The 27,370-nt window shown below is 42.5% G+C and overlaps 2 protein-coding genes across 4 annotated transcripts; both read left to right on the top strand.

Moving 5' to 3' along the window:
• Positions 1-1,845: 1,845 nt before the first annotated feature.
• On the top strand, positions 1,846-19,900 carry LOC124048843 (solute carrier family 35 member E4-like). 3 transcript variants are annotated; one of them, XR_006841317.1, is made up of 5 exons: positions 1,847-2,075; positions 9,808-10,421; positions 14,376-14,934; positions 19,335-19,401; positions 19,758-19,900. XR_006841317.1 is itself a non-coding variant. In XM_046369962.1 (4 exons), exons 3-4 carry the CDS (start codon positions 9,827-9,829, stop codon positions 14,891-14,893), a joined length of 1,113 nt encoding a protein of 370 aa, XP_046225918.1. In that variant the 5' UTR covers positions 1,846-2,075; positions 7,085-7,169; positions 9,808-9,826; the 3' UTR covers positions 14,894-16,686. The 3 variants fall into 3 exon arrangements, 2 of the variants coding, with proteins under 2 accessions (XP_046225918.1, XP_046225917.1); XM_046369962.1 differs by lacking the exons at positions 19,335-19,401; positions 19,758-19,900 and adding an exon at positions 7,085-7,169 and having other exon boundaries at positions 1,846-2,075; positions 14,376-16,686; XM_046369961.1 differs by lacking the exons at positions 19,335-19,401; positions 19,758-19,900 and having other exon boundaries at positions 1,848-2,075; positions 14,376-16,686.
• Positions 19,534-27,153, top strand: LOC124048844 (smoothelin-like). The gene is made up of 8 exons (XM_046369963.1): positions 19,534-19,919; positions 23,424-23,587; positions 23,687-23,762; positions 23,933-24,058; positions 24,237-24,291; positions 24,421-24,541; positions 26,232-26,383; positions 26,656-27,153. Exons 2-8 carry the CDS (start codon positions 23,444-23,446, stop codon positions 26,801-26,803), a joined length of 822 nt encoding a protein of 273 aa, XP_046225919.1. The 5' UTR covers positions 19,534-19,919; positions 23,424-23,443; the 3' UTR covers positions 26,804-27,153.
• The last annotated feature ends 217 nt before the right edge of the window (positions 27,154-27,370 follow it).

Below are 27,370 nucleotides of genomic sequence, written 5' to 3' on the forward strand. Positions count from 1 at the left end.
AACTGAAAACCCTCCTGCTACCTGTTGGGGCGGTAGGGTAGCCTAGTGGTTAAAGCGTTGGACTAGTAACCGGTTGCAAATTCAAACCCCCGAGTTGACAAGGTACAAATCTGTCGTTCTGCCCCTGAACAGGCAGTTAACCCTCTGTTCCTAGACCGTCATTGAAAATAAGAATTTGTTCTTAACTGACTTGCCTAGTTAAATAAAGGTTAAAAAAAATTTAAAAAAATGTTTTTTTTAAATAAACCCGGTCTCGTACAAACTATACGGGAGTCCTTTCTTCCCTGTATGGAACTTGTACAGCTGGTGAGCAATCAGCCCTTGATTACCCACCAATCCCCAATCAGCCCCAATTAGTCCTGGCTGGAGAGCCCGTCGAGACCTAGCACGTCCAGCAGATGGAGCCATCGCCTCGTGATGTATACTCGAGTCTCTCCCTGGTGGCTGACCTGCTGTACGCCACACACACTACTAAATCGGATGGAGAATACTGTCCCACTTCCCCTGAATGGTGTTTGGATAGTGGGACACGGACCATTTCAGCTATTAAAATGCACAAAATGAACCTTTAATCAATGTAAATGTATTTTCATTCATTTGATATTCTAAAATACATTGAAATGTGTTGTTTTAGTTGTTCATAAAATCTCTGAAACAATTGTAAATGTTATATAGCAAATAAAAAGCATAGGATGACCGTGGAAGAAATTAGAGAGGAATAACAAGGGTAGGAAAGGAAGCACAATGAGATGTAATAACAAAGGGGGGATAGAAAAGAGGGTACATTTATGAAAGGGGGCAGAATTTGGGGAATAGTAGAGGTGTTTCAGAATCAAGAATCAAGTAAAAGCTGTGCAAACTTTCACCAAGACCTTGGAATGTCCCCAAATATATTTTCCAAGGTCACGGAGATGGTTTAGTTAAAGGTTATTGTCATAAAATTGTAAAAACAGAGTGTGAAGGGGTTATGGGACCCTATTTCACATTTCTGCTTGTTTATGTGCACATCTGTTTATGTTTGGCTGCTGAGTCCAGCTCTCCTCAAGTGAGGAGATATCGATCAGGGCATGGCCAGTGGTCTCAGCTAAATCAGCTGGGGTCCCACTTTCCCCACACTCTGTACATGAGCTAGCTGATCATGCACCCTCTGATTGGTTAAGGACATCTAGCTGGTCCTGCAGCTAGCCCTATAAATAGAACATATTGCCAATCGCCTTGAACCTTCCAGTGCGAGATCAGAGAAGGATATATGGCAGTGTGTTCATGGAGTGCATGGATAAAAACCATTTCCATGTCCATACCCCTGTTTGGCAATGAAGTTCCTGTGTGTGTTGACTCTGTGAGGTTGCCTTATTCCTCTGACCAGGAAAGGTTTTCAGTGAGTCACAGACTAGTTAAATAGGAGTGTAATTCCCTCACAGTGTGTTATCTACAAGCTTCTACAAAGTCATATTGATGAAATCACAACAAGTGTGAGGTGAAGTGGGGACACTAATGTATTTCTAATGAGAAAATAGTGTCCCAGTTCATTTACTAAAGTGTCCCACTGACGCTGAAAGAGACCCTTTAGCTAAAGTAGAGTCTGGTGTTGTTTTAGGGGTTGTAGCATCCACTGAATAATACATTATCAAGTTGTTTCATCGTTAATTAATGGAAATACACATAACTTAAATAACTAATTTTGATTCTCTACATAGCAATCTACCAATTTTTAATTGATAGTCAGCAGTAGGTCGACATTTGTTCATTGTGTACTTTGAGTGCTCTCTTTAGGTTATGTAATTCAAATGTGTGCAGACATGTTTTATGAAGTGTTATATAAAAACAACCGCCTTCAGAGGTGTGCCATGTGTGCTTACACTGCATAATAGAGTAATGCTTCTTCTTCCGCGGTCAGCTTTTGTCCTCGCCGAGGTCATCTTTTCTTAGTGACTGTCCCAGTGAATGAAGAGAGGGTGATTGCAGTGACGTGACCGCACAGCTGATCGGGCGATAACGAGGCAGACAAGCATTCCGCTATGTGCGCCCGGGATGTTTTTGTGATGTTACCAAGCCAAAGATCCACAAAGAAAGAGGTAAATGTAACCAAAAAGCATAGGCAATAGCGTTAGGCTGCCGCGTGATGTTAAATGTGCGTATGGTGAGGATGTTTCACTTGCTGTTTAATCTGGTCTGTCATTGCAGTGGTAGCTGACGATTCTGTTTCGTCGTTTATCAGGTCTAATATTTTATTCCGACTTTGTTTTAGGTTTACATGTACATCATGTAGCAGACGCTTTTATCCAGAGCAATTGGGGTTAAGTGCCATGCTCCGTGGAACATCGACAGATGGCTCGGGGATTTGAACAAGTGACCTTCCTGTTATTGTCCAACGCTCTTAACCGTTAGGACGGCTACCTGCCGCCCTATGTATACGGAGAGGACAGAGTAGGTTATAATAACTTCAGTTGATAGACACATCATGGTTTTCTACACCGCGCTCGCGCTGGATGAAGGAAAGCATGATGAAGCTAGATCCGTGCACTAAATACGCTGTGTAGGACTCTGCGGGGCCGACAACAATTTATTTGCATCGTAATGACCCACGGTCAATGAAGTGAACAATTACCCCCTTCTGATTCATGTCTCTTGTGTAGCCTAGCTGTTGAGCGGGTTAAATGAATCGCCGTAGTTCTGCTACTATTTAATCATGAGACCCCTCGCATGAATTCATCTTCGATAGCTACTTGCGACTGCAGCTACAGAGCGGAGGCTTGCTTACATTCCTGGCTGGCGACTTCATTCTGGCTAACAACAGTAGGAGATATGTAGCCAGCTAAATATAGCCGCGGGAAGTAATTGTGCCCTCTGAAAAATCGGGGGGGGGGGGGGGGGGTATTATTAATAAAACAAATTGGCACTGGGACTTTAATAGTCCTGTATTAGATGACAGATAAGGACAGATATCAATTTGCAAGGCCAGCTCAGGCAAAAATATTTACAGCATCCCCACCGCTGGCTATGCAGCTGAATGTAGCAAATGCAATACTCTTTGGAAACTTTTCTCTGTCATAACTTTTGGATTTGAAATTGTAACCAATTACAGACTCACCTGTAGAAGAGTCTGGAGTTTTATATGGTAGGGGTCTTAAACCTTTTCTTGCCCAGGAAACCCCCTCCCAGGCAAACTGGTGACCCAGGGACCCCCCAATAATATATTCAGGGCGGGCTCCAGGCATAAGCGACAAACGGTCGCTTAGGGCCCCTGGCTGCTATGGGGCTCACAAACCTACATTCATATATATAATTATTTTTTTAGGAACTCAGTCGGGTCTCAACTTACTGTTGAGAGTAAAAATGCTTTTCATGGCCAATCCAACGTCTGAAGTGGCCATACAGCGGCAGGTAGCCTTTGGGTGACAGGTAGTTTAGTGGTTATAGTGTTGTACTACTAACCAAAAGATTGCCAGATCAAATCCCTGAGCTGACAAGGTAAAGATCTGTCGTTCTGCCCCTGAACAAGGCAGTTCCTAGACTGTCATTGAAAATAATTGTTTTTTTCTTAACTGACTTGCCTAGTTAAGTAAAGATACAATTAATACTGTAATGTAGACTTCAGGGCTTTCATACTTCTTGCAATTAGCAGAGCTATTGTGAAGAGAGTTGTCAAGGAAGGAAGTTTGTGTTTATACAGGATGTACCGCCCCCACCTACCATCAACCAATCATGTCAAGGCGGAGCTATACGGAGCCCCCTGCATTTTTACCAAATTTGAGAGGTGCACAGCGATGTGGTACAGAGCTTGATCTGGTCTCTGCATGGCTCCGCAATTGCATCACACCCTCCATACATGTTTGGATCAAGCCTAAATTGGCTTTTAGAATAGTAGAATACACAAGGTGCAAGTTTGAAATGTGGTTGTGCATCAGCAGTTTTTCTCTTCTTTTGTAAGTCCCTGACAATCAGGTAATTGGCCATGTCAGCTTACAATTTGTAGATTGGTAAGTTAGTCTATCCATTTATCTAAACTTGTACAGTAGTAATCATGGTCGAATACCGACCTGGCACACCGGGCATGTGCCCAGGTGCCCTGACCTCCACGGGGCCCCCGTTGATTTTGTTTGTCACTCTCACTCAGATATTAAGATGGCACAAGTCATGGCAAAATGGGTAGAATTGCATGAAATGTGTTATAATATTGCAGAATATTTTGTCCGCCCCATGGCAAAATGTGTAGAACTGCAGGAAATGTACTTTAAAACGTAAATGTTTCCCTCCGCTTGGTGGGGGGCCCCCCAACCAAATCTAGTTTAGGGCCCCCAAAAGGCTAGAGCCGGCCCTGCATGTCTTATCATCAGGTGAATGATAATGGCAAGGTGAGGTTATCAGCATTTAAAAATTCATATATTTGGTCGTTTTTAGTTATTTTGACCTCCCCACATTATAAATGGAACAAGAAGTGTAAACTGACGTAGAGATTTGGGACTGTGTAGGCGCAGACTAAGCAAGAAAAACAAACAAAAAAAACAAATTATGTTCTACTTGTCAGTGTTCTAAATGGGACATTATTTGTCTTTTTACTTAAGCACTGTACTTGACTCGGGCAAGAGCTCACCGGAACTGAGTACCGGCACCTCAAATTGTCTTCTGCATGAGTTTCTGCATCTCCTATAGAATAATAGAATATTATCTCAAAAGTATTAACCTAGTATTGAGGAGGTTAAGCACTGGCCTAAACAGTTTTGCTTCCGTTCCTCTCCTCACCCCTACCTGGGATCGAACCAGGAACCCACTGCACACATCAACAACTGACACCCTTGAAGCATTGTTACCCATCGCTCCACAAAAGCCACAGCCCTTGCAGAGCAAAGGGGAACAACTACTTCAGGTCTCAGAGCAAGTGACATCACCCGATTGAAACTTTATTAGTGTGCACCACCGCTAACTAGCTAGCAATTTCACATCGGTTACACATGACCTCATGGATTTCCAAGGTGAGTTATTTTCTGATGACCACGGCCAGCTGGGCACCGGTGGGTGCAGCACAAAGCTTGAGTCTTGGCATTGACTGTTCTCGTTTTGGGGCCACTCTTGATCTTGCTGCAAGGAATGCAGTCCATTGGTGTCTTCAGTACGGAGGTACGTGACGGCACCGTACGCATGTTCTGAGGCATCACTGAAGACGTGAATACCTGACGTAACACCTTAGCAGTGTGACCTGAGACATCTGTGGAAGTTTGAAGACCCTTTGAAGGCCCTTGAAGGGGTGTCAGGTAGCCTAGTGGTTAGAGCGTTGGGCCAGTAACCGGGAGGTTGCTGGATCGAATCCCTGGCCTGACAAGGTAAAAATCTGTTGTTCTGCTCCTGGACAAGGCAGTTAACCAACATGCTGTCATTGTAAATAAGAATTTGTTCTTAAGTGATTTGTGCAGTGAAATAAAGGGTCCATCTGAGCTCAGTCTTGATGGTGGCAGCTTTGCAAGGGTGACCCAAATGCACTGGTTCTGTTGGGGTGATTAGATGGGGATAGTTTGATCTGATGTGCATTAATGGCTGCACCTGATCCAGCAGTTGAAGGGGTAGGCATTTGAGGTGCCAGTATCTTTTCTGAAGGGCTTTGTCCGGTAGGTTATGCGGTGCAACACCCAGCTGTGAACGCTCTGTGAATGTAAAAGGACCTGTTTGGTTGACTAACAGGGGCAACTCACACAGAAGCTCCATGGACGACGAGGATATCTTGACGCACCGTGCCAAGTCCTCAGGATTGCCTAGGAGGCCTGTGCACTCTGACTTGTCGTTCAACAGGGTGTACGTGTAAAGTGACTTGTTGCCGCTCCGCAAGATGACACACCGTCAGAGCGAATCTTTGGAATGCCTTGGTGTCACCGCTCTTGATGTTGGGGCCATCCATTGACCCGGTGGTGTATTTGAGGGCAAGCTGGTGGTGCTGGCCATACAGTTCTGTGAGGGAATCCATGGTGTCACTGTATGGGTACCTGCTTTGCAGTAGGAGTCGTAAATTAGCAGAGCCTCTTCCAACTTCAAGTGGTCCACCAATATCTGAAAGTTGAAGCACTCTGTTGTATCTACAGGCAGCACATTGTCGAGGGCCAACTTCAGCCTTGCAAACTCTTGTGGGTCTTCATTGATGAAGTTGGGGATAGTAGGAGTTGGTCCACGGTAGACACACTCCCGGCTGGGTGGAGAAGGTGTGCGGTAGTGGACAGGTGAGTGCCAACAATGATCAGGTGAGTAGGCCGGGCAGCGACGGTCAGGCGAGTAGTCGCAGTGGCGATGGTCGGTTGAGGGGTGATGACAATGGTCATGTCAGTAGTCGTGGTGGCGACGGTCAGGTGAGTAGTTGCGGGGGCGACAGTCCGACGTGGGATGACAATGGCAATCAGTTGAGGATTTACAACGACAATCAGGCGTAGGCTGACCATAGCGGTCAGGTAAGTAGTCGCAGCAGCATCGGTCAGGTGAGTAGTCGCGGCGATGACAGTCAGGTGTGGGCTAATGACGGCAATCCGGTGTGGGCTGACCGTAACGGTCAGGTGAGTAGTCACGACGGCGACAATCAGGTGTGGGCTGATGACTGCAATCAAGTGTAGGCTGACCACAGCGGTTAGGTTAGGGCTGACGTTGGTGATCCTATGAAGTCAGTCCTCTGGGTGATGCTTTAGGGCTCCGAGTTCTGAAATGAGAAGTCGACTGGTTTCACTGGTGCGATGACTCACGATGTCGAGGGGTTGACTTAGTAAATGATGATGATGATGAGGATGACTGGTCTGAGAAGGAGAGCCCTCTGATCCTAAGGTTTTCAATGAGCTGCTCTGTCTTATCACACTGCCTTTGTGACTGAAGGTTATCATCTCTGGTTGTCACCAGCTTTTCCCACTCAGGCTGACTAGTCGAGATGTGCCTGCTATGGGTGGCCGGTGAGTTGGCCATTATTAATGAAGGTGAGGCTCCATCCTTATTGTTGCGAGTCAGCCTGGGTAGTTAGTGGCTTGAACTGTTTGGGATCAATTGAAGCGGATTAATTTAGCTCTTCCGATAGCTCCAGTATCTCCCGTGTTAACTTCTCAGTTTCCTCTCCTTTCAGCTTCAGGAACATTACGACTGTTCTGGAAGAAGAACGGGTTTCTCTCTCATCTTGTACATCTTGTGCTGCTGGTCTTGCTGTGAGGGTAATTAATTCCACTCACAGCGCCGTCTGCCCGTGGTCACTCGTTGGAGTGGTGTTTTGTTGTGTGTGGTGTTTGCCTTGAGCCTTTTTGGATGGGCACTCCTAATGTAACTCTATGGCAGCACCCAATGGGCTTGAATTTTCAAGAAAGCAAAAAATAGACCATGTTTGTATGTGGCTTTATTAACTCAATGTTTTTTATTTTATTTTACATTGTTTGCAAACTGATATGTGACACCTTTTAATGCCAAAATAACACGCAAAACAGGCAACTCCACCTGCCCTGAAGGACGGGTCGCCACTACACCGAGTGTACAAAACATTAAGAACACTTTGATTCGGAAGGGTTGGGTTAAATGCGGAAGACACATTTTGGTTGAATGCATTCAGTTGTGCAACTGACTAGGTATCCCCTTTCCCTAATATTGAGTTAAACAGCTTCAGAACAGCCTCAATTCGTTGGGTCATGGACTCTACAATGTGTCGAAAGCATTCCACAGGGATGCTGGCCATGTTGACACCAATGATTCTCACAGTTTTGTCAAGTTGGCTGGATGTCCTTTGGGTGGTGAACCATTCTTGATACACGGGAATCTGTTGAGCGTGAAAAACCCAGCAGCGGTGCAGTTCTTGACACAAACCGGTGCACCTGGCAACTACTAACATACTCCATTCAAAGGCACTTAATAAGTATTTTGTCTTGCCCATTTATTTCCAGTCAATGTAATGAGCCTATAATTTTTAGTCATTTTATTGTAAATCGAACTTTGCCCACTATAACTTCGCCCATGCATTGAATTGATATCACACAATACATTGTAGTTGCACTTGATCTCCCGCGCCTTGCAGAGAATTGCACTTGGCTTGCATTTTGACTCATAAAGTTCCTCATAAAGAAGTGATGTTTTTCCAAATTTGGACAAATTATTACAAAATGAAAAGCTGAAATGTCTTGAGTCAATAAGTATTCAATCCTTTTGTTATGGCGAGCCTAAATATGTTCAGGAGTAAACATTTGCTTCACAAGTCACATCATTTGTTGCATGGACTCTCTCTGCGTGCAATAATATTGATAAACGTGATTTTTGAATGACTACCTCATCTCTGTACCCCACAAATAAAATGATCTGTAAGGTCCCTCGGTCGAGCGGTGAATTTCAAACACAGATTCAACCACAAAGACCGTGGAGGTATTCCAATGGTTTGCAAAGAAGGGCTCTTATTGGTAGATGGGTCAAATAAAATAAAAAAGCAGACATTGAATATCCCTTTGAGCATGGTGAAGTTATTCATTACGCTTTGGATGGTGTATCAATACACGCAGTCACTACAAAGATACAGGCATCCTTCTTAACTCAGTTGCCAGAGAGGAAGGAAACCGCTCAGGGATTTGACAATGAGGCCAATGGGGACTTTAAAACAGTAACAGAGTTTAATGGCTGTGATATGAAAAATCTGGCGATGGATCAACAAAATCGTAGTTTCTCCACAATACTAACCTAATTGACAGAGTGAAAAAAAGGAAGCCTGTACAGAATACAAATATTTTAAAAAAAAACATGCATCCTGTTTGCAACAAGGCACTAAAGTAAATCTGCAAATAATGTGGCAAAGAAATTAACTTTATGTCCTGAATACAAAGCTTTCTTTTCGGGGCAAATCCAACACAACACATCACTGAGCACATCTCTATATATTTCCAAGAATGGTGGTGGGTGGCTGCATCATGTTATGGGTATGCATGTCATTGGCAAGGACTAGGGAGTTTTTATGATGAACAAAAACAGAATTGAGCTAAGCACAGGCAAAATCATAGAGGAAAACCTGGTTCTGTCTGTGTTCCACCAGACACTGGGAGACAAATTCCCCTTTCAGCAGGACAATAACCTAAAACACAAGGCCAAATATACACTGGAGTTGCTTACCAAGATGACATTGAATGTTCCTGGGTGGCCTAGTTACTGTTTTGTCTTAAATTGACTTAAAAATGGCTGTGTAGCAATGATCAACAACCAACTTGACAGAGCTTGAATCATTTTTAAAAGAATAATGTGCAAATATTGTACAATCGAGTTGTGCAAAGCCCTTAGAGACTTACCCAGAAAGACTCACAGCTGTAATTGCTGACAAAGGTGATTCTAACCTCTATTGACTCAGGGGGTTGAATACTTATGTAATCAAGATATATTAGTGTTTTATTTTTCATATTTTTTTATTTTTACAAATGTTAGATTTTTTGTGTGTAGATAATAAAAACTAAAAACATTTAAATCCATTTTCATCCCACTTTCTAACACAACAAAATGTGGAAAAAGTGAAGGGGTGTGAATACTTTCTGAAGGCACTGTATTTCAAGGGAATAAACTTAACTTTTTCAATCTTCCTCCAAGAAAGATTGAATGACAAATTTAATTTTTTATTGAAAACGACTGTTTTCAGCACCCAAAGAATTGTTCTGTGTAATTGCGGGCTATTCTTTGGGTGCTGAAAACAGTAGTTTTTGATAAAAACTTCATTTTATGTGATGTTGGAACTCCAGCCCGCCCACACAGTCACTGCTCAACTCCATCGTGAATCATGGAGTGGAGTTTAGTTGGCTAGTTATTGCTTAACCAAGTCAAGATGTGTTTGCCTTACAGAAACGAGGATGAAATCAACATGATTAGCACCGATGGCCTCCCTAAATGCAAGGCGACCTGGCGCGAGACTGGGAAAAGGCCACAGGCGGAGATGTTGCACCTTCTGTCCGCTGTCATTGTCTGGCTTGTGACGGGGACAACCATCTCCAGTCTTAACAAATGGATTTTTGCAGTGTACAACTTCAGGTACCCCTTACTGCTGTCGGCCCTGCACATGTTGACAGCGATAGTGGTGGACTATGGGCTTATTAAACTGCGAATGCTCCAGCAAAACGGTGGGGTTGACAACCAGAAGGACCTTACCACCAGCGCCAAATGCAAGGTGTTTCTATTGAGCTTGACATTTTGTGCCAGCATCGCATTTGGCAACGTGGGTCTGAACTATGTCCAGCTATCATTTGCCCAAATGATCTACACCACCACGCCAATCTTCACCCTGGCCATCTCCACTCTGATCCTGGGCAAGCAACACCACATCCTCAAATACACAGCCATGATGCCCATCTGTCTGGGAGCCTCGTTCAGCATCATGGGCGAGGTCCAGTACGACCAGACAGGCTGCTTCTTCGTATTCGCTGCGACAATGTTGAGAGGTGTCAAATCCATCCAGCAAGGTGAGTCACAGCTGCTACCTTCAAATTGTCTTTATGATAGTTGTTATGTTGCATCTCTGATGGTGGTTGACATATTGGTCATCACTTTATAAATGTTGAACTGTATAATAAACTTCTGTTGTCACCCTAGGGGTCGTTCCTAAGGATTTCAATCACTTTCTGACTTTTGATTTGAACATAACCTTTCTTACATGTTTGTCGATGGTGGAAGTTGTCAGAAAGTTGGCCTGAATGCCAAAACATTTAGGAGATTAGGTGTTCAAAGATTACCCATGTTGCTTACCCTACCCTACCATGTCTTCATCACTGAAAAAGATTGTTTGATATCATTTGGAAGTTTACATACAGAGTTGTCAAACTGTTTTATGATTTCTAGAAATATAAAAAAATACATCAATCATTTTAAAGTTTTAACATCAATTATCTAAAAACGTGTAAACTCAGATGTTTCTCATTTTCACTAATGTTGTAGCTTAGACCCTATTTTTCATCATCTGAGGTATTTGTGTTGTGCCCATCATCGATTGAGCGACAGCATACTCTTGGGTATAATTACAATCATAGAAATATAATTAATATAATGGACCTATCCCTTCAGACCCCTGCAATCAGAAGACGCAAAGAGAAAGGTTTTACTCCACCCAAAATCTGTCCAAGAAAAAAGCCCACGAAGTGAGGAATTTTTGTATGGAGGTCAGTGAAAGAGTGTTGAATTTGGTCAAAGGAAAATGTAATTGCTAATCTGCTATGTGAGGCTTATTTGAGCAAATAAATACATTTTGTTATGGTTTGGTTGTTAATTATGAATGCACTGATATAGGTGGACCCATGTGGCAATTTGAAAGAAACATTATACTGGAGTTGTGCCTGTTGTCATAGAGGGAGAGATAGAGGACTCATCATGGATATAACCTGTTTTAGCATGGACATTGCTGTTGAGGAATTCACCCATTTTAAAGGAGTACACTGGGTGGGGATTCCTATGAGTTGGGAGCAATCAGCAAATGGAGAAGAAAATGTACTTCTTTAAAATGGAGATAGCTAGCCTCAATGGCACCGCCCATGCTATAATGACACACAGAAAGATGAGTAATCTCTTTGGCCTGGTAGTCACACACATATCTGCCCTCTCATTGGCTAGAATGGTCCCACCTGTTCTCACCTGCTTTCTATGTTTGAGGACATGCATTTCCATTGCTAGAGCGGTCACTCGAATATCTTGTTAATACTGAATAATAGACCATCTTTGCTACAATTTAGCTGCTACACAATTGACATTCAAATTGAATTGAAACTTCTAATTACTACCAGTAAGATGGCTGATGGTCCACCCACTGTCGAATGTCAACTTGAATGGGAATGTCTATCCTATTATCTATATTTCTAGGATTTCAATAGGTTTCCAATGGAAGATTGATCATTTAATTTATAACAATGGATATTCTCACTCAAGTCAACGTTATTTGATGTGTTAAAATGTCAATTATGTTCTAGTCTCATAGTCTTTTAATTATAGGCCTATGGTTTATTATGTGTAGGTCTATGTGAGTCGCATGGTAAATATAAGAGTCATGGATTTACGTAGGCCTACAATACTATTTGGACAATGTTCGATGGTTCGTTGTGTGCTGTACGTTTTAGTAGGGAATAGGGGAGGCTGTGCTTTTATGATCTTTTATCATCTTTCTGATACTCTACCATTTGAAAGTTTACATTTCAACTTTTTTCACATTTTAGTACATTATCAGCCAAAACATGACACTCACCCTGTAGTCAAGAGTATGCTGTGTCTCAACTGATGGCAGGCACAACACAAACACCGCAGATGATGTAAAATATGGTCAAAGCTAAAAATGTATATAAACACAATCTTAGTTTACGCTTTTTTAGATAATTGACGTTAAAACTTAAAACATTTGACAACCCTGTTTGTACATTTTCAAATGATATTATACTCAACCGTTACATTTTTTCAGTGATGAAGACATGTCTCATGCTCGGGTGGGGTATGCAAAATGTGTCAACTTTAAGCACCTCTTTTTTCTCTTGATTGTTTTTTGGTATTCAGGTCCAAAAAGTCACTTTCGGACTACTTCTACCATGAGCAAACATGTACGGAAGGTTTTGTTCAAATCAAAAGGGGTGCAGTCAGAAGTCATGGAAATTATATGGAACGACCCCTAAGCAATATGAACATATGGGTGCTATCAGATTTTGGAGGACAAATCAGAAATGTCCCTGTGTACTTAAATAATTTCCTTTCAAAAGAGTGGAAAATATGTCCCCTAACCGAAATTCTCTGACATCAGTCAGAGTGTATATTTGGTGTTTCTTCCAATCCCATATAAACTTCCCACACTGCAGTCAGTGCTGGACATTTTTACTGCTGCCCTGAGTTACCAAGTAACACACCCAGTCTAGCTAGAGGTGTTGTGTTGCCTGTTGCTAAGGACACTTTCAAAACTACTGACAGGGCTGACCCAATAAAAACTTATCAAAAGGACTCATTCCTGACAGGTAAACCAGGCAGAGAGCTCATTCTAGTTCTGTGGCAGAGTTCCATCCTGTTTACCAGGAATTAGTCCTATAACTTTGTTACTGTCATACTTTCAAATCAAATTATGTCACATGTTTTGTAAATGATAGCTGTAGACTAAGAGTGATATGCTTACTTACGGGCCCTTCCCAACTATGATGAGAGAAAGAAAATACAGAAATAATAGAAGAATAAAACACATAATAATAAAAGTAATAATAAATACATAATGGGTAACGATAACTTGGCTACTGTATATACACAGGGTACCAGTACCGAGTCGATGTACTGGGTTACGAGGTGATTGAGGTAGATATGTACATATAACTAGGAATAAAGTGACAGATAATATACAGTAGCAGCAGCGCATACGTGATGGGTCAAAAAAGTTAGTGTAAAAAGGGTCCATGCAGATAGTCTAGGTAACTATTTAACTAACTATGTAGCAGTCTTATGGCTTGGGGGTAGAAACGGTTCAGATTCCTGTTGGTTCCAGACTTGGTGCACCAGTACCGCTTGCCGTGCGGTAGCAGAGAGAACAGTCTATGACTTGGGTGGCTGGAGTCTTGGACAATTTTTAGGGCCTTCTTCTGACACTGCCTGGTATAGAGGTCCTGGATGGCAGGGAGCTCAGTCCCAGAAATTAGGTAAAATGTATTTTAGTTTACCTGCATTAATGTCACTGGCCACTAAGAGCGCTGCATCTGGATGAACATTTTCTCGTTTGTTTATGTCTTAGTTCCAGCATCGGTTTGTGGTGCTAAATAGACAGCTATGAAAAATATAGTTTAAAACTCTCTAGAGTTCCTTAATTTCCTTCCTGTATTTGAACAGTATGAATCTGTTAATATATTTTCTCTACTTGTTTTGTTAGTGTACTGTATAGTGCTGTACTGATAATGAACCTGCTAGTCTCATGATGTGAAATCCATTCTAAGTAAACAAACCTATGACATGTCCATGTTCTGAACATGGCAGATTTGACATTATGTTAAAATATTTTCTACTCACTCAGAACCACCACCCTGAAATACCAATGTTGTTGGATGGTGTCGTGTCGTGTTTCAGCAGCTATTTTCAAACTACCTTCGCAAAGGTCTCACTTGTTTACTTTATATGACACATCAGTGGTGCACGTGTCTTGTTATTTTGCTAAAGGAGGCTCACTTCCTTGGTATCCATGCAATTAGCTGACGTGTTGTTTCACAAATATAACACATCTCAATGATATGAATGTGGAACTACAGTGTTGTTTTGTATGATTGTTTTATTTCTCTCTATCCTCTCTTATCTTTGTATTTAATCCCGCCACCCAAAACCAAACCTTGTGTTTGCGCTATAATGTTTAGTCTGTCATGAGACTGCTTTGTTTGTATTCTGCTTCTCTCTATGTGCTTTTCTTTGTGTGTGTCTCTCAGGTATCTTGCTCCAGGAGGAGAAAATCAACTCTGTGTTCCTGCTGTACCTGATGTCTATCCCCAGTTTCTGCATCCTGGCCGTAGCTGCTCTGGCCCTGGAGAACTGGGCCGTGCTGGAGTCTCCAATGCACTACGACCACAACCTGTGGCTCTTCATTCTGCTCAGCTGCCTGGGCTCTGTCATGTACAACCTGGCCAGCTGCTGCGTCATAACCCTCACCTCCGCCGTCACCCTGCACATCCTGGGCAACCTGAGTGTGGTGGGCAACCTGCTGCTCTCCCAGCTGCTGTTCGGCAACGAGATGTCAGCGCTCAGCTGTGCCGGTGTGGCTCTTACTCTCTCTGGCATGCTCATCTACCAGAACTCTGAGTTCATCTCCAACTACCTGGATGCACGGCGAGCTAAAGCCAGGGAGCTCAGCCGAGTGAGGGAGGAGGATATTGCATTCCAACCGCCCCCCCAAAACCAGCAGGAGAGGGTAGACGCTGCCGGGAAACGAGAGGACAAGATGGACTGAGAGAGAGAGCGAGGGGGAGAGAGAGATTTCCTGTCCTTGGGGTTAGTTAAGTCAGGTGGTTCTGTGGAGAGGTTCAGGAAATGGTCTGTGACCTCATGATGTCATAGTTGATGATGACGACATGAGTGACAGAACTTGTTTGGTTGGTTGTTTTTACCTCTTCACTGTGCCAATGTATTTATTTCAGCCATGGTCTCATGGAACAGAAGTCAGCTGACTAAAAAAACAGATGCCTTTAGGAAAGGGACAGTTGAGTCTGTACTGTTCTAATACTCATACATGCACACATACTGGTATGCATGCATGAGAACACAAACTATGTGATACATCTCATGAGATATCACGCACTGTTACTCACACTACTCCACTGTGAAAATGTTCTCTCTGAGTGAGTGCTCAGTGGGATGGTTGGGTGGGAAGGACTAGGAACACTGCTCTTATGGATAGAAACAAATACGTTTTAAAAACGTATGGTAATGTTACCTAACCTTCCCCTGGTCTCGTATCACTGGGAAAGAGGTTTTCTGGCAGCTTTTATTTGGGGATCTTAAAATGGGTGTTCCGCATTTGTTATAGTGCTATAGCTTTTGTCTAGATGAAGTTTACAAACATTCAAGCTAACAGGTTCAGCATATCATATCTCCTGGCTGTTTGTAGGCATGGCGGCCAATAAGCCACAATGTTATTAATCTACTGCATAGTGAGGCATAGATCTGAGGGGAGCCACCTTGTCCCACTCAACGACCCCTTATTGCATTTCCCTTCATTTCCTCTTAATAAAAGGAACCTATTATAATCATTTTAATAACCTCCTACCTTTACAGCAGTTCTCACTGCAGCAAATGTCTATTATAAGGCCTATCCACTCTCTAAGGAGTCTCACTCATCTTTAGCACACTCCATTAAAAGTATTTCATCATTCTCTCCTTACCGCCACTCGAACAGAAATGTCTTCTCCACTCAGAGGGTGCCACATTACATTTAGTCTTTATAACTGACCTCTGCTGGACAGTGTTATTGTAACTCCATTTGAATTTTTGAATATTTATGATGCAGTGTTATTTCTTTCATTTATTTTTTATTCTGTAAGTAACACTTTTTTTGTCCTCTTTATGATTCTTACACAGTACAAAGAGGAAGTTATTGGATTTCTGTTTACTAAATTGAATACAAAAGCTGTAGTATGTCTCTTACCAGAATTGACCTTGATCAGAAACTAAAACTACTTATTTGAAGTTGGAAAGCTCTTGCATGATGTGTCCAGAGCACTGACATAGGTCAGAAGTCACTCAGTAACTGGAGGTCTAGTCAACTGGTCTGTCACTTGGCCAACTAATGTACACTACCTTTCAACATTTTGCAGTCACTTAGAAATGTCCTTGCTTTTGAAAGAACAACTAACTTCTTTAGATTAGTTGAGTATCTGGAGCATCAGCATTTGACGGTTCGATTGCTGGCTCAAAATGGCCAGAAACAAAGACTTTCTTCTGAAACTCGTCAGTCTATTCTTGTTCTGAGAAATGAAGGCTATATATACCATGCGAGAAATTCTCAAAAACTGAAGATCCCGTACAACGCTGTGAGCTACTCCCTTCAGCACAAACTGGCACTAACCAGAATAGATATGATATGATATGTTTCCATGAGATGCCATCTTAACTGACTTAATTTTAAAAATATATTTTTTTACCCCTTTTTCTCCCCAAGTCTTGTCTCATCGCTGCAACTCCCGTAGGGACTCGGGAGAGGCGAAGGTTGAGAGCCGTGCGTCCTCCGAAACACAACCCAACCAAGCCGCACTGCTTCTTAACACAATGCCCACTTAACCCGGAAGCCAGCCGCAGCAATGTGTCGGAGGAAACACTGTACACCTGGCAACCGCGTCAGTGTGCACTGCACCTGGCCCGCCACAGGAGTCGCTTGTGCGCAATGGGACAGGGACATCCCTGCCGTCCAAACCCTCCCCTAACCTGGATGACGCTGAGCCAATTGTGTGCCGCCCCATGGGTCTCACGATCACGGCCGGCTGCGACAGAGTCTGGACTCGAACCCAGAACTTCTAGTGGCATAGCTAGCACTGCGATGCTGTGCCTTAGACAACTGCGCCACTCGGGAGGCCCTTTAACTGACTCAACCTGTTGAGTGTAGGGGACAGTATTTTGATGTTTGGATGAAAAACATACCCAAATGAAACTGCCTATTTCTCAGGCCCAGAATCTAGAATATGCATATAATTAGGATCGAAAAAACACTCTAAAGTTTCCAAAACTGTCAAAATATTGTCTGTGAGTATAACAGAACTGATATTGCAGGCAAAAACCTGAGGAAAATCCAACCCGGAAGTGCTGTTTTTCCTGAAAGCTCTCTGTTCCATTGCCTGCCTTCGCTCCATTTAAAGGGATATCAACCAGATTCATTTTCCTATGGCTTCCACATGTTGTGAACAGTCTTTAGACATAGTTTCAGACTTTTATTTTGAAAAATGAGCGAGAAAGATCACATCCCGTCATTGTATGGCTGGGTGCCAGCAGTGTTTTGCATGCGCAACAGCTTGGAGCAGACATTTTCTCTCTCTCCTATTGAAGAAGGTACAGTCCGGTTGAAATATGATTGATTATATATTGTACAAACAACCTGAGGATTGATTATAAAAAACGTTTGACATGTTTCAACAAACTTTACGGATACTATTTGGAATAGTATATGCCCGGTCGTGACCGCTCTAGCCTGTGGATTTCTGAAAATAATGCGCCAACCAAATGGAGGTATTTTGGATATAAAAATAATCTTTAGGGAACAAAATGAACATTTATTGTGTAACTGGGAGTCTCGTGAGTGCAAACATCTGAAGATCATCAAAGGTAAGCGATTCGTTTTATTGCTTTTCTGACTTTCGTGACCAATTTACTTGGCTGCTAGCCGTTTGTAATGTTTTGTCTGAGAGATGTCCTTACATAAACGCTTGGTATGCTTTCTCCAAAAAGCTTTTTTGAAATCTGACACGCCAGGTGGATCAACAACAAGCTAAGCTGTGTTTTTCTATATTGCACTTGTGATTTCATGAAAATGTTATATTTTTAGTAATTTAATTTGAATTTGGCACTCTGCAATTCAGAGGATGTTGACAAATTATCCCGCTAATGGGATGGGTGCATCAAGTGCGCTATTGAGTCTTCACATAGGAATGAATAGTGTCACGTGATCAATGGCTTTGTCCATTCATATACAGTCATTCAATTACACCCATCTTAAGGCTAGTGCTACTGAAAGGACCTTGTGAAGATGTTGAGTGAAGATGTTGAATGAAGTTGTTTCTAATCTTCCTTTCCCAGTCAAAGAACCTTCAGGTGTGAGACTTAGCCCCCCTTAGCCTTTGATAGACTATTTGGAAATTGTTATATATTTTTTGTTATACCCGCCTGATGTTTTTCCCCCAATATGTTGTCATATGTACAGCAGTAGACACAATGATTTGTTCCAGCCTCAACCTGATAAATTAGTAATTTGAATGAAGATAAGATGAATGCCATTCCAAAACATTTTTTAACACAGAGTTCTAACGAGAGGATCATGTTATTGATGGTAGTTAAATACCTCAGTCTTCAACAGTTTTGTTGCAGACCATTTGTTTAATGACTTAAGTTGGCAGTTGAAGCGAGATCAAATAGCTGAAAGCATGTCTGCCCACAACCACGGTTTGTCTCCTGGTCAACTGTTATAATCTGTTTGTTAAATAGCCTACTGATCGAAAGGCCAATCTTGTTTAGCAACTTTGAATTTATGATAAGATACTTTTTAATCACACAGCCCTTAAGAGTACCTATTTAAACTGTACCAGCATCACAGATCTGCGTTTGATTTGTCAGACTGGGTCAGTTTGACAACTCTGGGTTTGACTAGTCAGGCTGCTTGTTCACACAGAGGTTGTCTTTGACTGGCTATAAGGGCAGAGCAACGCACATATTGCACTGACGAGTTATGGAAATGCTGCCTTTACAGCGTATGGCTCTTATGTATATGTATGTATATGTTGATGTTGTCTGAAAACGTTACATGTAAAAATAATTATTTTATTGTATTGATTTTACAATCATGGAAGGTTGGCTCAAATATACTGGTTCAAAAACATGTCTCCGGTCTTATTTTAGTTTAGCAAAATGGACAATGGCATGTCTAGACACATTAAGCAAACACACAAAGTACAGTTGAACAAACAGCCCAAACACACTGTCGTAAAATAAATAGCCAGACTACCGGTATACAATACTGTAGGAATTTTATTCAGTTTACCACATACATGGTGGGGCCATTTCCCTGGTTACTGATATGTTTGACCTCAAAATCCCACAGTCAACCTTGTTGTATGAAATAACATAATGAGAGTAGATTATTTTATCTAAATTCTCTGCCAAATATGTGTGTGTTCTTTCTTCCCATACAGGGATGTCTTGGCTCTGCAAACAGAGTGATGTCGCTGAACAACTCCTTGGCTTTTTTGCCTGAATAAGGTAGTGTTGTTGCTCCCCCTTCTGCTCAGCATTTCACCCTTCCGCTTACTCTCACATCATTTGTATATAGGGCTCTCTAAACAACACTTCACTCACCCCCCTGAGTTGATAAAGAGCTTTGTGTCAAAACGGTGTCATTACAAAGACATGGTAATCTATCTAGTTAAGCCTCATAAAGTTTTACATGACATAAGAGTCCATTGAGGAGAAGAGCTTTGAAGGAAGTAGTAAGAGGAGGACAGACAGTCCCACGATTCAGTCTGTTCTCCTCCCTCCTCCTTGCCCTGAGTAGTTATTTTCACCAGTACCCCTCTCCTCCCCCCCAAAACATCCATTCTGGTCCAACGCTGAGGCAGGGGGTGTGGTGTTAGGGCTCAGCACTCCCTTGTGCAAGTCTGAGGAAGAGGAGAGAGCGGGACAGGGGTACTGAACATCGAGGGGAAACGCAAGTCTTCATCACCTGCCGCAAACAGCTGCTGCTGTGTCCCCTAAAGACACCGACAGAACCCAGTGAACAGGTAGGTCTGTGACACTTTCACTCTAACTCCCATGCTGTCTCTTCTAGTCTCAATTCCTATAACAGCCTTCCCACTGGGCACTAACTGGTTGAATCAACATTGTTTCCATGTCATTTGTCAACATATTGTGAAAAAATATATGGATTTTAAAAACTTTTAAAAGCAATGGTTGTTTTAATGGTGAAATTTCAACCACAGGATTATGTCATGGGAACCAAATGTCAACATACAAAAACCTTGTAATCAAAATCAAATCAAATGTATTTGTCAAACACGGTTAGCAGATGTTATTGCGGGTTTAGCAAAATGCTTGTGTTTCTAGCTCCAACAGTGCAGTAATATCTAACAATTCACAACAATACACAACCTAAAAGTAAAATAATGGAATTAAGGAATATATACATATTAGGATGAGCAATGTCAGAGTGGCATAGACAGTATATGAAAATATGTCAACATTATTAAAGTGACTAGTGTTCCATTATGACCAGTGATTTCAAGTCTATATATATATGGGGCAGCAGCCTCTAAGGTGCAGGGTTACGTAACCCAGGTGGAAGCCGCCTAGTGATGGCTGCTTAAAAGTCGTCTGATGACCTTGAGATAGAAGCTGTTCTCCAGTCCCTCGGTCAAAGCTTTGATGCACCTGTACTGGTTTATGTTTGAAGCCTGAAATGTGGCAAAAGGTCGCAAGAGTTCAAGGGGGCCGAATACTTTCGCAAGGCACTGTATCTACAGCTATAGAACCATTTAGTCTCCCGTCCAGGGTTTTAACCAAACTCAGCCCTGCTTAGCCATGATGTTTAACACAGATTGTCTATGTTCTATGAGGAGAATGATTGTTGTGAAATCTCTGCTTAAGAATGAAATAGATTAATTGTTGCTATTTTAAGTCATTCCAAAGGCTAGGGTTAACAGAGCAAATGAAATGTGACTACTTTACCACTCATGCATCATCAATGATGCTATTTAGGCCTATATACATAGTAGCATTTAATGTGGATTTAAACTTTGATTTGATTTAGTCCGATTCTTTAACTTTTTACTGCAGTGGGCTAAATCAGGGTCTTCAACAAATCTATTTGGAAACAAAAGTATACACCTCACACATGGTTACGGGCTTATGAAAAGAAGACACGTTTACTATGTCAGATATAGAGTTCAAATGTATTCAATGTTGAGTTTGCATGTCAATATTACACTTTATATACTACATCACAGAAGACTGAAATATAACTAAACTGTTTGACATAGAAACACCAGATATTCATTGTTAATATATATTTATTCATTATAAAATGATGAAGAATATGAATGAATTGGTCATTGACTGCAGGAAAGGGCTTAGATGTGTGGTTGAGATGGAGACCTGAATCTAACATATCAATTATTAGTTTGTAGACAAACTGGAATTGAAGCCAAACTAAGTCAGTGCTATAGATGGAACTATCCAAGCAGAAGATGAATCTTCATCAAACGTTGATATTTGGTTGCGTTGACAACCACATTCAATATTACTTTTTTAATACAGTGAAAGGCCTGAGGTTAAGGCAAACTACCAACAAATTAAACATTTAACCTTAAAATGAGTAACACATCCATGGTCACATTTTGAGGTTACTGTAACTATAAATCTTCTTATGTTATCATATAAAGCAGGCATGTTCAAGACAGCAGGCATAGGTCATCGCAGGTCTATGATGCCCTACGAATCAAAAAGGCAGTAACTGCTCATAGAGTGGAACTGAGAAAAATGGCTTTTATATACCTTGGTTTCACATCTCATTGATCAACCTCTCAACCAAATATGACCCAATTATCCATGTTGAAATAACGTGGTGTGCCCAGTGGGTTTATCTTCCTCTATATGATTTGACGTTATGCTTTGTGTACTGTATGTGTAGTTACTTTTTGGATGTTTATGTCAGTCTGTGCGTCTGTGTTTTATCCATCTATTTTTCTCATTCTATGTACTTGTGCAAATTTCATGGATGATTGATGTTTAAATTAGCGACGCTACGTTACTATATTTGTACATATTATTACTATATTTGTTTTATACTGTTTGTGTGCTGCTCTAGGCCGGTTGCTGAGAGAATAAGAAGGGCACTTCAGAGTTAAATCAAACAGTTCTCGAGAGCAGCATGGTTTATGTCGGCAGCATCCAGTTGCCAGCAGCATACCACTGCTGGCTTGCTTCTGACGCTAAGCAGGGCTGGTCCTGGCCAGCAGCATACCACCCTGCATACCACTGCTGGCTTGCTTCTGAAGCTAAGCAGGGTTGGTCCTGGTCATTCCCTGGATGAGAGACCAGATGCTGCTGGAAGTGGTGTTGGCGGGCCAGTAGGAGAAACTCTTTTCTCTGGTCAGAAAAATATCCAATGCCCCATGGCAGTGATTGGGGACACTGCCCTGTGTAAGGTGCCGTCTTTCGGATGGGACGTTAAACGGGTGTCCTGACTCTCTGAGGTCATTAAAGATTCCATGGAACTTATCGTAAGAGTAGGGGTGTTAACCCAGGTGTCCTGGCTAAATTCCTAATCTGGCCCTCAAAACCTTTCACGGTCACCTAATAATCCCCAGTTTACAATGGGCTCATTCATCCCCTTCCTCTCCCCTGTAACTATTCCCCAGGTCGTTGCTGTAAATGAGAACGTGTTCTGAGTTAACGTACCTGGTAAAATAACGGGTAAAAAAAAGTCTGTTTAGACCCCCCCCCCCCCCCAGTGTTTATGTTCAGATTGCTGAACAGACTACAGGTTGAACAGATGGTATTACACATTTACATTATGACAATTCTGCTCTCTGCACATCACTGGGTGTTGAAACTTAAAATGCCAATGCTGCCTCACCCTGTTAGTTTTATGGAGGTAATTCTAAACTATATTTTATGAATGATGGTACAGTATGTACTGATAATTGCTACTATAGATAGAACTATCCCTCTCCTCTCCATACACCTACACATCTTTTTCCTCTCTAGCACACAAATACTGTAAACACACACACGCACACGTGTCACACTAACAGGGTGGCAGGTAGCCTAGCGGTACGAGTGTTGGGCCAGTAACCAAAAGGTTGCACATCTGGTGTGCAATAGAGCAAGGCATCTAATTGCTCCAGGGTCACCATTGATAATGGCAGACCCTGTTTCTGACCCCACTCTCTGAGGGTCTCTCTGGGATATTTCCAATTCACAGGTATATTAATACACAATTGTGCATGTGTGAAAGAGGACCAATATAAGCCCCCACCAAATGATTATACTTTGTCCTCCTCCTCTGACCACGTGTCTTGCCACATGGGAAAAGAGAGATGGATGATCCTATGTTTTATGTAGGCCCATGTATGTCTGCCAACTATGCAGCTGCTTTCCATGGATCCATCAATGATGGATGATAATCAAACTAACAATGTTATTCGCTCTGGCTCTTTAGATATTTGTCTAGGAGTTCTTGCCATTGGAGCCCCCTTATTATCTCCATTATCCACCTCCTTTATAAGCCCCATACAGTATACTGGACATGGAGGCGGGACCTGATGAGGGAGCAGTGGGGGCTGCGTCTGCCAACGAGGCCTCCGAGACGACCCCCAGCGACACGTCGTCAGGCACACTGACCAGTCAGCAGCTAGCTGCTATTGAGGATGAAGAAGTCCTGAATAAACTGGTGGGGCACTCGTGGTGCGTACTTCACATAGACGTGCAGTAGTTGGGTTGATTTTGGCCTTCTCATCTATTGGTTTTTACGTGTGTTTACCTTTGACAGTTGGATAAGGCTGTGGATTTTGATGAAAGGCGAATGATCCGCGCTGCATTGAGGGACCTGCTCAAGAAGAAGAGAGGTAAGGTCAGAGAGAACTTCAATGTGAAATTTGACAGGATCACATCTTTTGTTTCTCACTCACAGCTCCTCTAGTACCTATAACTACTGACAATAATTTCTAATGTCTACTCACTGTCCTTCTTCTATACTACAATGCTATTTCTCCCTCTACATCTCTCCTCTCTAAAGAGAAGCGAGAGAAAGAGCGGGGGTCACGGCAAGATGACCTGAGACAGCAGGCTTTGAGTAAAGCAGGCACAGGACGAATGGGAATGAACAGGGGCCAGACCAGCAATCACCAGCCTAAATCCCACAGTGAGTATCATATCCTCACCAGAACACATCACACACACACACACATGCATGCCACATACACGCATACACTTCAAGCTTCAAGCTTTCAAATCAAAGTAGAATTGTGAGAGATTAACTTTTCCCCTACTCAAAATCACGCCCTGCCTCTTTCTTGCTATCCCCTTCTGTTTCTCTACAGTGCACAGCCAATTTCCTGCGTCAACCACCAGCTCCTTGTCTAAGACAACTAGCAGGTGAGTGAGTCATTGAGCTAACAGTCAACCATGCTTCACGTGTGATTGATCCAATTCTGCATGTCTACGTCTGTTCAGCATGGTGGCACTAAGAATGTGTTAAATAACGTGTTTATCCTCTCTCCCTAGCATGGCCAACCCAGCTATCGCAACAGCCCATCAGTCTTCCCCTGTCGCTGCAGCACCCAACATGAAAAATGTCAAGCAGATGTTACTGGATTGGTGCAGGGCCAAAACCGAACCATATGAGGTAAGCATCGGAGGTCTCTCTGTAAAGGAGTGTACGTTCACTAAATGTTGCTAGTCAAACAAAAGCTGGCCTCAATCTTAGTTAGGAAAGACGTCAACAACTCCAGTTCCAGTTATGACGTTTAATTGCAAATGATGTTGAATACTGTGTGTAAGTCTGTGTGTGTGGTTTTGTTGCTTGAACACACACGTGTATCGGTAAGGAAACAAGAAAAGGCAAGGTGCGCCGGGGGGGGATATGTTGCTGCATTCAAGAAGTTTTGTCAGGTTCTGACCGAAGGATATGCAACAACATATCTACTCATGCACAGAAACAGGTGAGTGAGGTAGCACTCAGAAGAGCAGGGAATATTATACAGCTGCCCCCAATTACATAGGCATATTGTAATTAAATGTAAAGTTCCCACAGAGTTCTGGGGGGCTGTACATGATTAACTCAACCAACAATGGAGCTGGTTAGGTATAGGTAAGGGCTGTGAAAAAGAGTTCCTCTGCGTTGGAAGGATTTGCCCAGCTAACAATTCTAGGGCGAGAGAACATGTTTGCAATGTTACCAGTCATGTTCCCCTAATGTTTGAGTGTCCAGTTTTCCGTTAGTTAGGGGAACATTCTATCTATGTTAGTAAAAAACCTTCTGAGATCCTTTTTAGCATGTTTTGTCATTGAAGTTAGGAGAACATCCCCTAAATGTCAAGTAGACGTTACTTGTTTACAATGTTCTCAGAATATTACTTTTTTGGGGAGAACGTTTCTTTGGTTCCATCAGGCGTTGTACTGACAACTGATACAGAGAAATGTTCCTACAACGTTCCCATACAACGTTAGTGCATAAGACGTTTTATGCCCTAAACAATGTAGAATATTGGCCTGTTAGAAACTACAACTCCCTACTACGTTGCACAGTCCGGGCATGATCTGATTTCACTCTAGAGAGACTGCACATTGAGCTCACAGGAAAAAAACGAATGAAATGGAATTCAAATAATTGAACCAACGTAGGTCAATTAGTTGTTTAAAAAACATGCCTGGAATCAAACCAGGGTCTGTAGTGACACCTCTAGCACTGAGAGGCAGTGCCTTAGACCACCGTGCCACTCGGGAGCCCTTGATGTGGAGAGAAAATCAACACATAGTCATCCAGATGTGTCGGACTCATCGGGCCCTGCTGGGACGGGGACTCTGTGTTGGCCGTTTCTTTCCATCATAATAGTCACTGGAGTATGCCTTAGTGCAGCTGATGTACTAATCCGTCTCTAGGGATCACTTGTAAAGGAGCATATGCTCACTAACTGTTGCTAGTCATACAAAAGATGTCAACAACTCCAGTTCCAGACAGTTATGTCTAATGGCAAATGGTGTGTGTGTGGTTGTTGCATGAACGCACACATGTACAAAGTTATTATCAGTAAGGAAACAACAAAAGGCAAGGTGCACCAGGGGGAAATGTGTTGAGCACTCAACAAGTTCAGGCAGGTTCTCACCGGAGGACATGCAAATGTTGTGCATAAGCAGGATGCCACCCAGAACGGCAGGGAATATGTACACTCTCCATCTTATGTCTACATGAATGTTCTGTTGTGTCCCCAGCATACCAACCTTACTTCACTATATAATTGTCTTTGTAAATCCACACTCTCCCTGCGCTCTTTGTTTTTCTCTTTCTCTGTCCCTTCCTCCCTTATTCCATGCAGGGGGTGGAAATCCACAACTTCTCCTCCAGTTGGAGTGATGGCATAGCGTTCTGTGCGCTGGTGCACAGGTTCTTCCCAGATGCATTTGAGTACTCCATCCTCAACCCCAACGCACGCAAGGACAACTTTGAGCTGGCCTTCAGCACTGCAGAGTAAGTTCCCTATTTCTGTTCTAAACAAACATTGAAACACACACATATCCACAGAAACCTACTCTGACAAAATGTGCCTTCTCCTACTTTATGCACATGAAGGACCCAAGGGCTGTGCAGGGATAGATTATACTTGGCAAAAACGCTTTTGAAAAGAACTCCCCTGTAGTGTCCTCTAACTCAGCTGCCAGTAGATCCTGCCTGGTGACATACGGATTGTGATTGCTCAGGCCTGTGTCTCTCTCCTCTTCTCTTCTCTCTCTTGGCTGCAGGAGGCTGGCAGATTGCCCCCCTCTGCTGGACGTTGAAGACTTGCTGCGGATGCGTGAGCCTGACTGGAAGTGTGTGTACACATACATCCAGGAGTTCTACCGATGCCTGGTGGAGAAAGGCCTAGTTAAAACTAAAAAGAAACTCTAAATACACTGTTTCACAGTATACTTAAATACATGTTGCGTCCACGTGCCATGAGGAGGGGATATAAACGTTTGCAATTTGCTGCAGCAGCTTGTAAGCACATAGCTGGGATTTTGATTAGTCTTTTTTTATTGTTTTGTGCGAGCTTACACTTATGTGTATGTTTTCAGAAGACAGCTGGCACTTAGGATCTGTACATTCCACTAAGATTACACATCTACATTAATCTCAGTCAGAGCCATAGGGAATCTGTGAATGGCTTTTTGGGGTGCTGGGGTGCTGTGCCCTGACTATCATGCCTTTTTGTGTGTAGGCTATGTATGGATTAAAGATACTGTGCATGAGGTCAAATATAATGTGAATGATGTGATTTGATTTGATTTGTGAACATTTATTTTGTTCTGATCACATTTTAGAGTAGGCCTAGCCTACCACATTTCTATTATGGGGAACCCATACCATTTTCAGCCTGAAAGCCTGATTGTTGCCCAATCATTACTGTGTTTGGTAACTTCAAAAAATGGCAAATATCACTGAAGTCTATTCTAAGGCTGTGGCTCACAGTAAGAC

This window comes from Oncorhynchus gorbuscha, linkage group LG11, assembly GCF_021184085.1.
Source record: "Oncorhynchus gorbuscha isolate QuinsamMale2020 ecotype Even-year linkage group LG11, OgorEven_v1.0, whole genome shotgun sequence".
In the NCBI taxonomy this organism is placed as follows: Eukaryota; Metazoa; Chordata; class Actinopteri; order Salmoniformes; family Salmonidae; genus Oncorhynchus; species Oncorhynchus gorbuscha.

Excerpts from the sequence above, each read along its gene's own strand:
- LOC124048843 (XM_046369962.1), top strand. The coding sequence starts at position 9,827 with ATGATTAGCACCGATGGCCTCCCTAAATGCAAGGCGACCTGGCGCGAG. Across the intron at positions 10,422-14,375 it reads TGTCAAATCCATCCAGCAAG|GTATCTTGCTCCAGGAGGAG; the intron begins GTGAGTCACAGC and ends TGTGTCTCTCAG.
- LOC124048844 (XM_046369963.1), top strand. The coding sequence starts at position 23,444 with ATGGAGGCGGGACCTGATGAGGGAGCAGTGGGGGCTGCGTCTGCCAAC. Across the intron at positions 23,763-23,932 it reads CCTGCTCAAGAAGAAGAGAG|AGAAGCGAGAGAAAGAGCGG; the intron begins GTAAGGTCAGAG and ends TCCTCTCTAAAG. Across the intron at positions 24,542-26,231 it reads CCAAAACCGAACCATATGAG|GGGGTGGAAATCCACAACTT; the intron begins GTAAGCATCGGA and ends TATTCCATGCAG.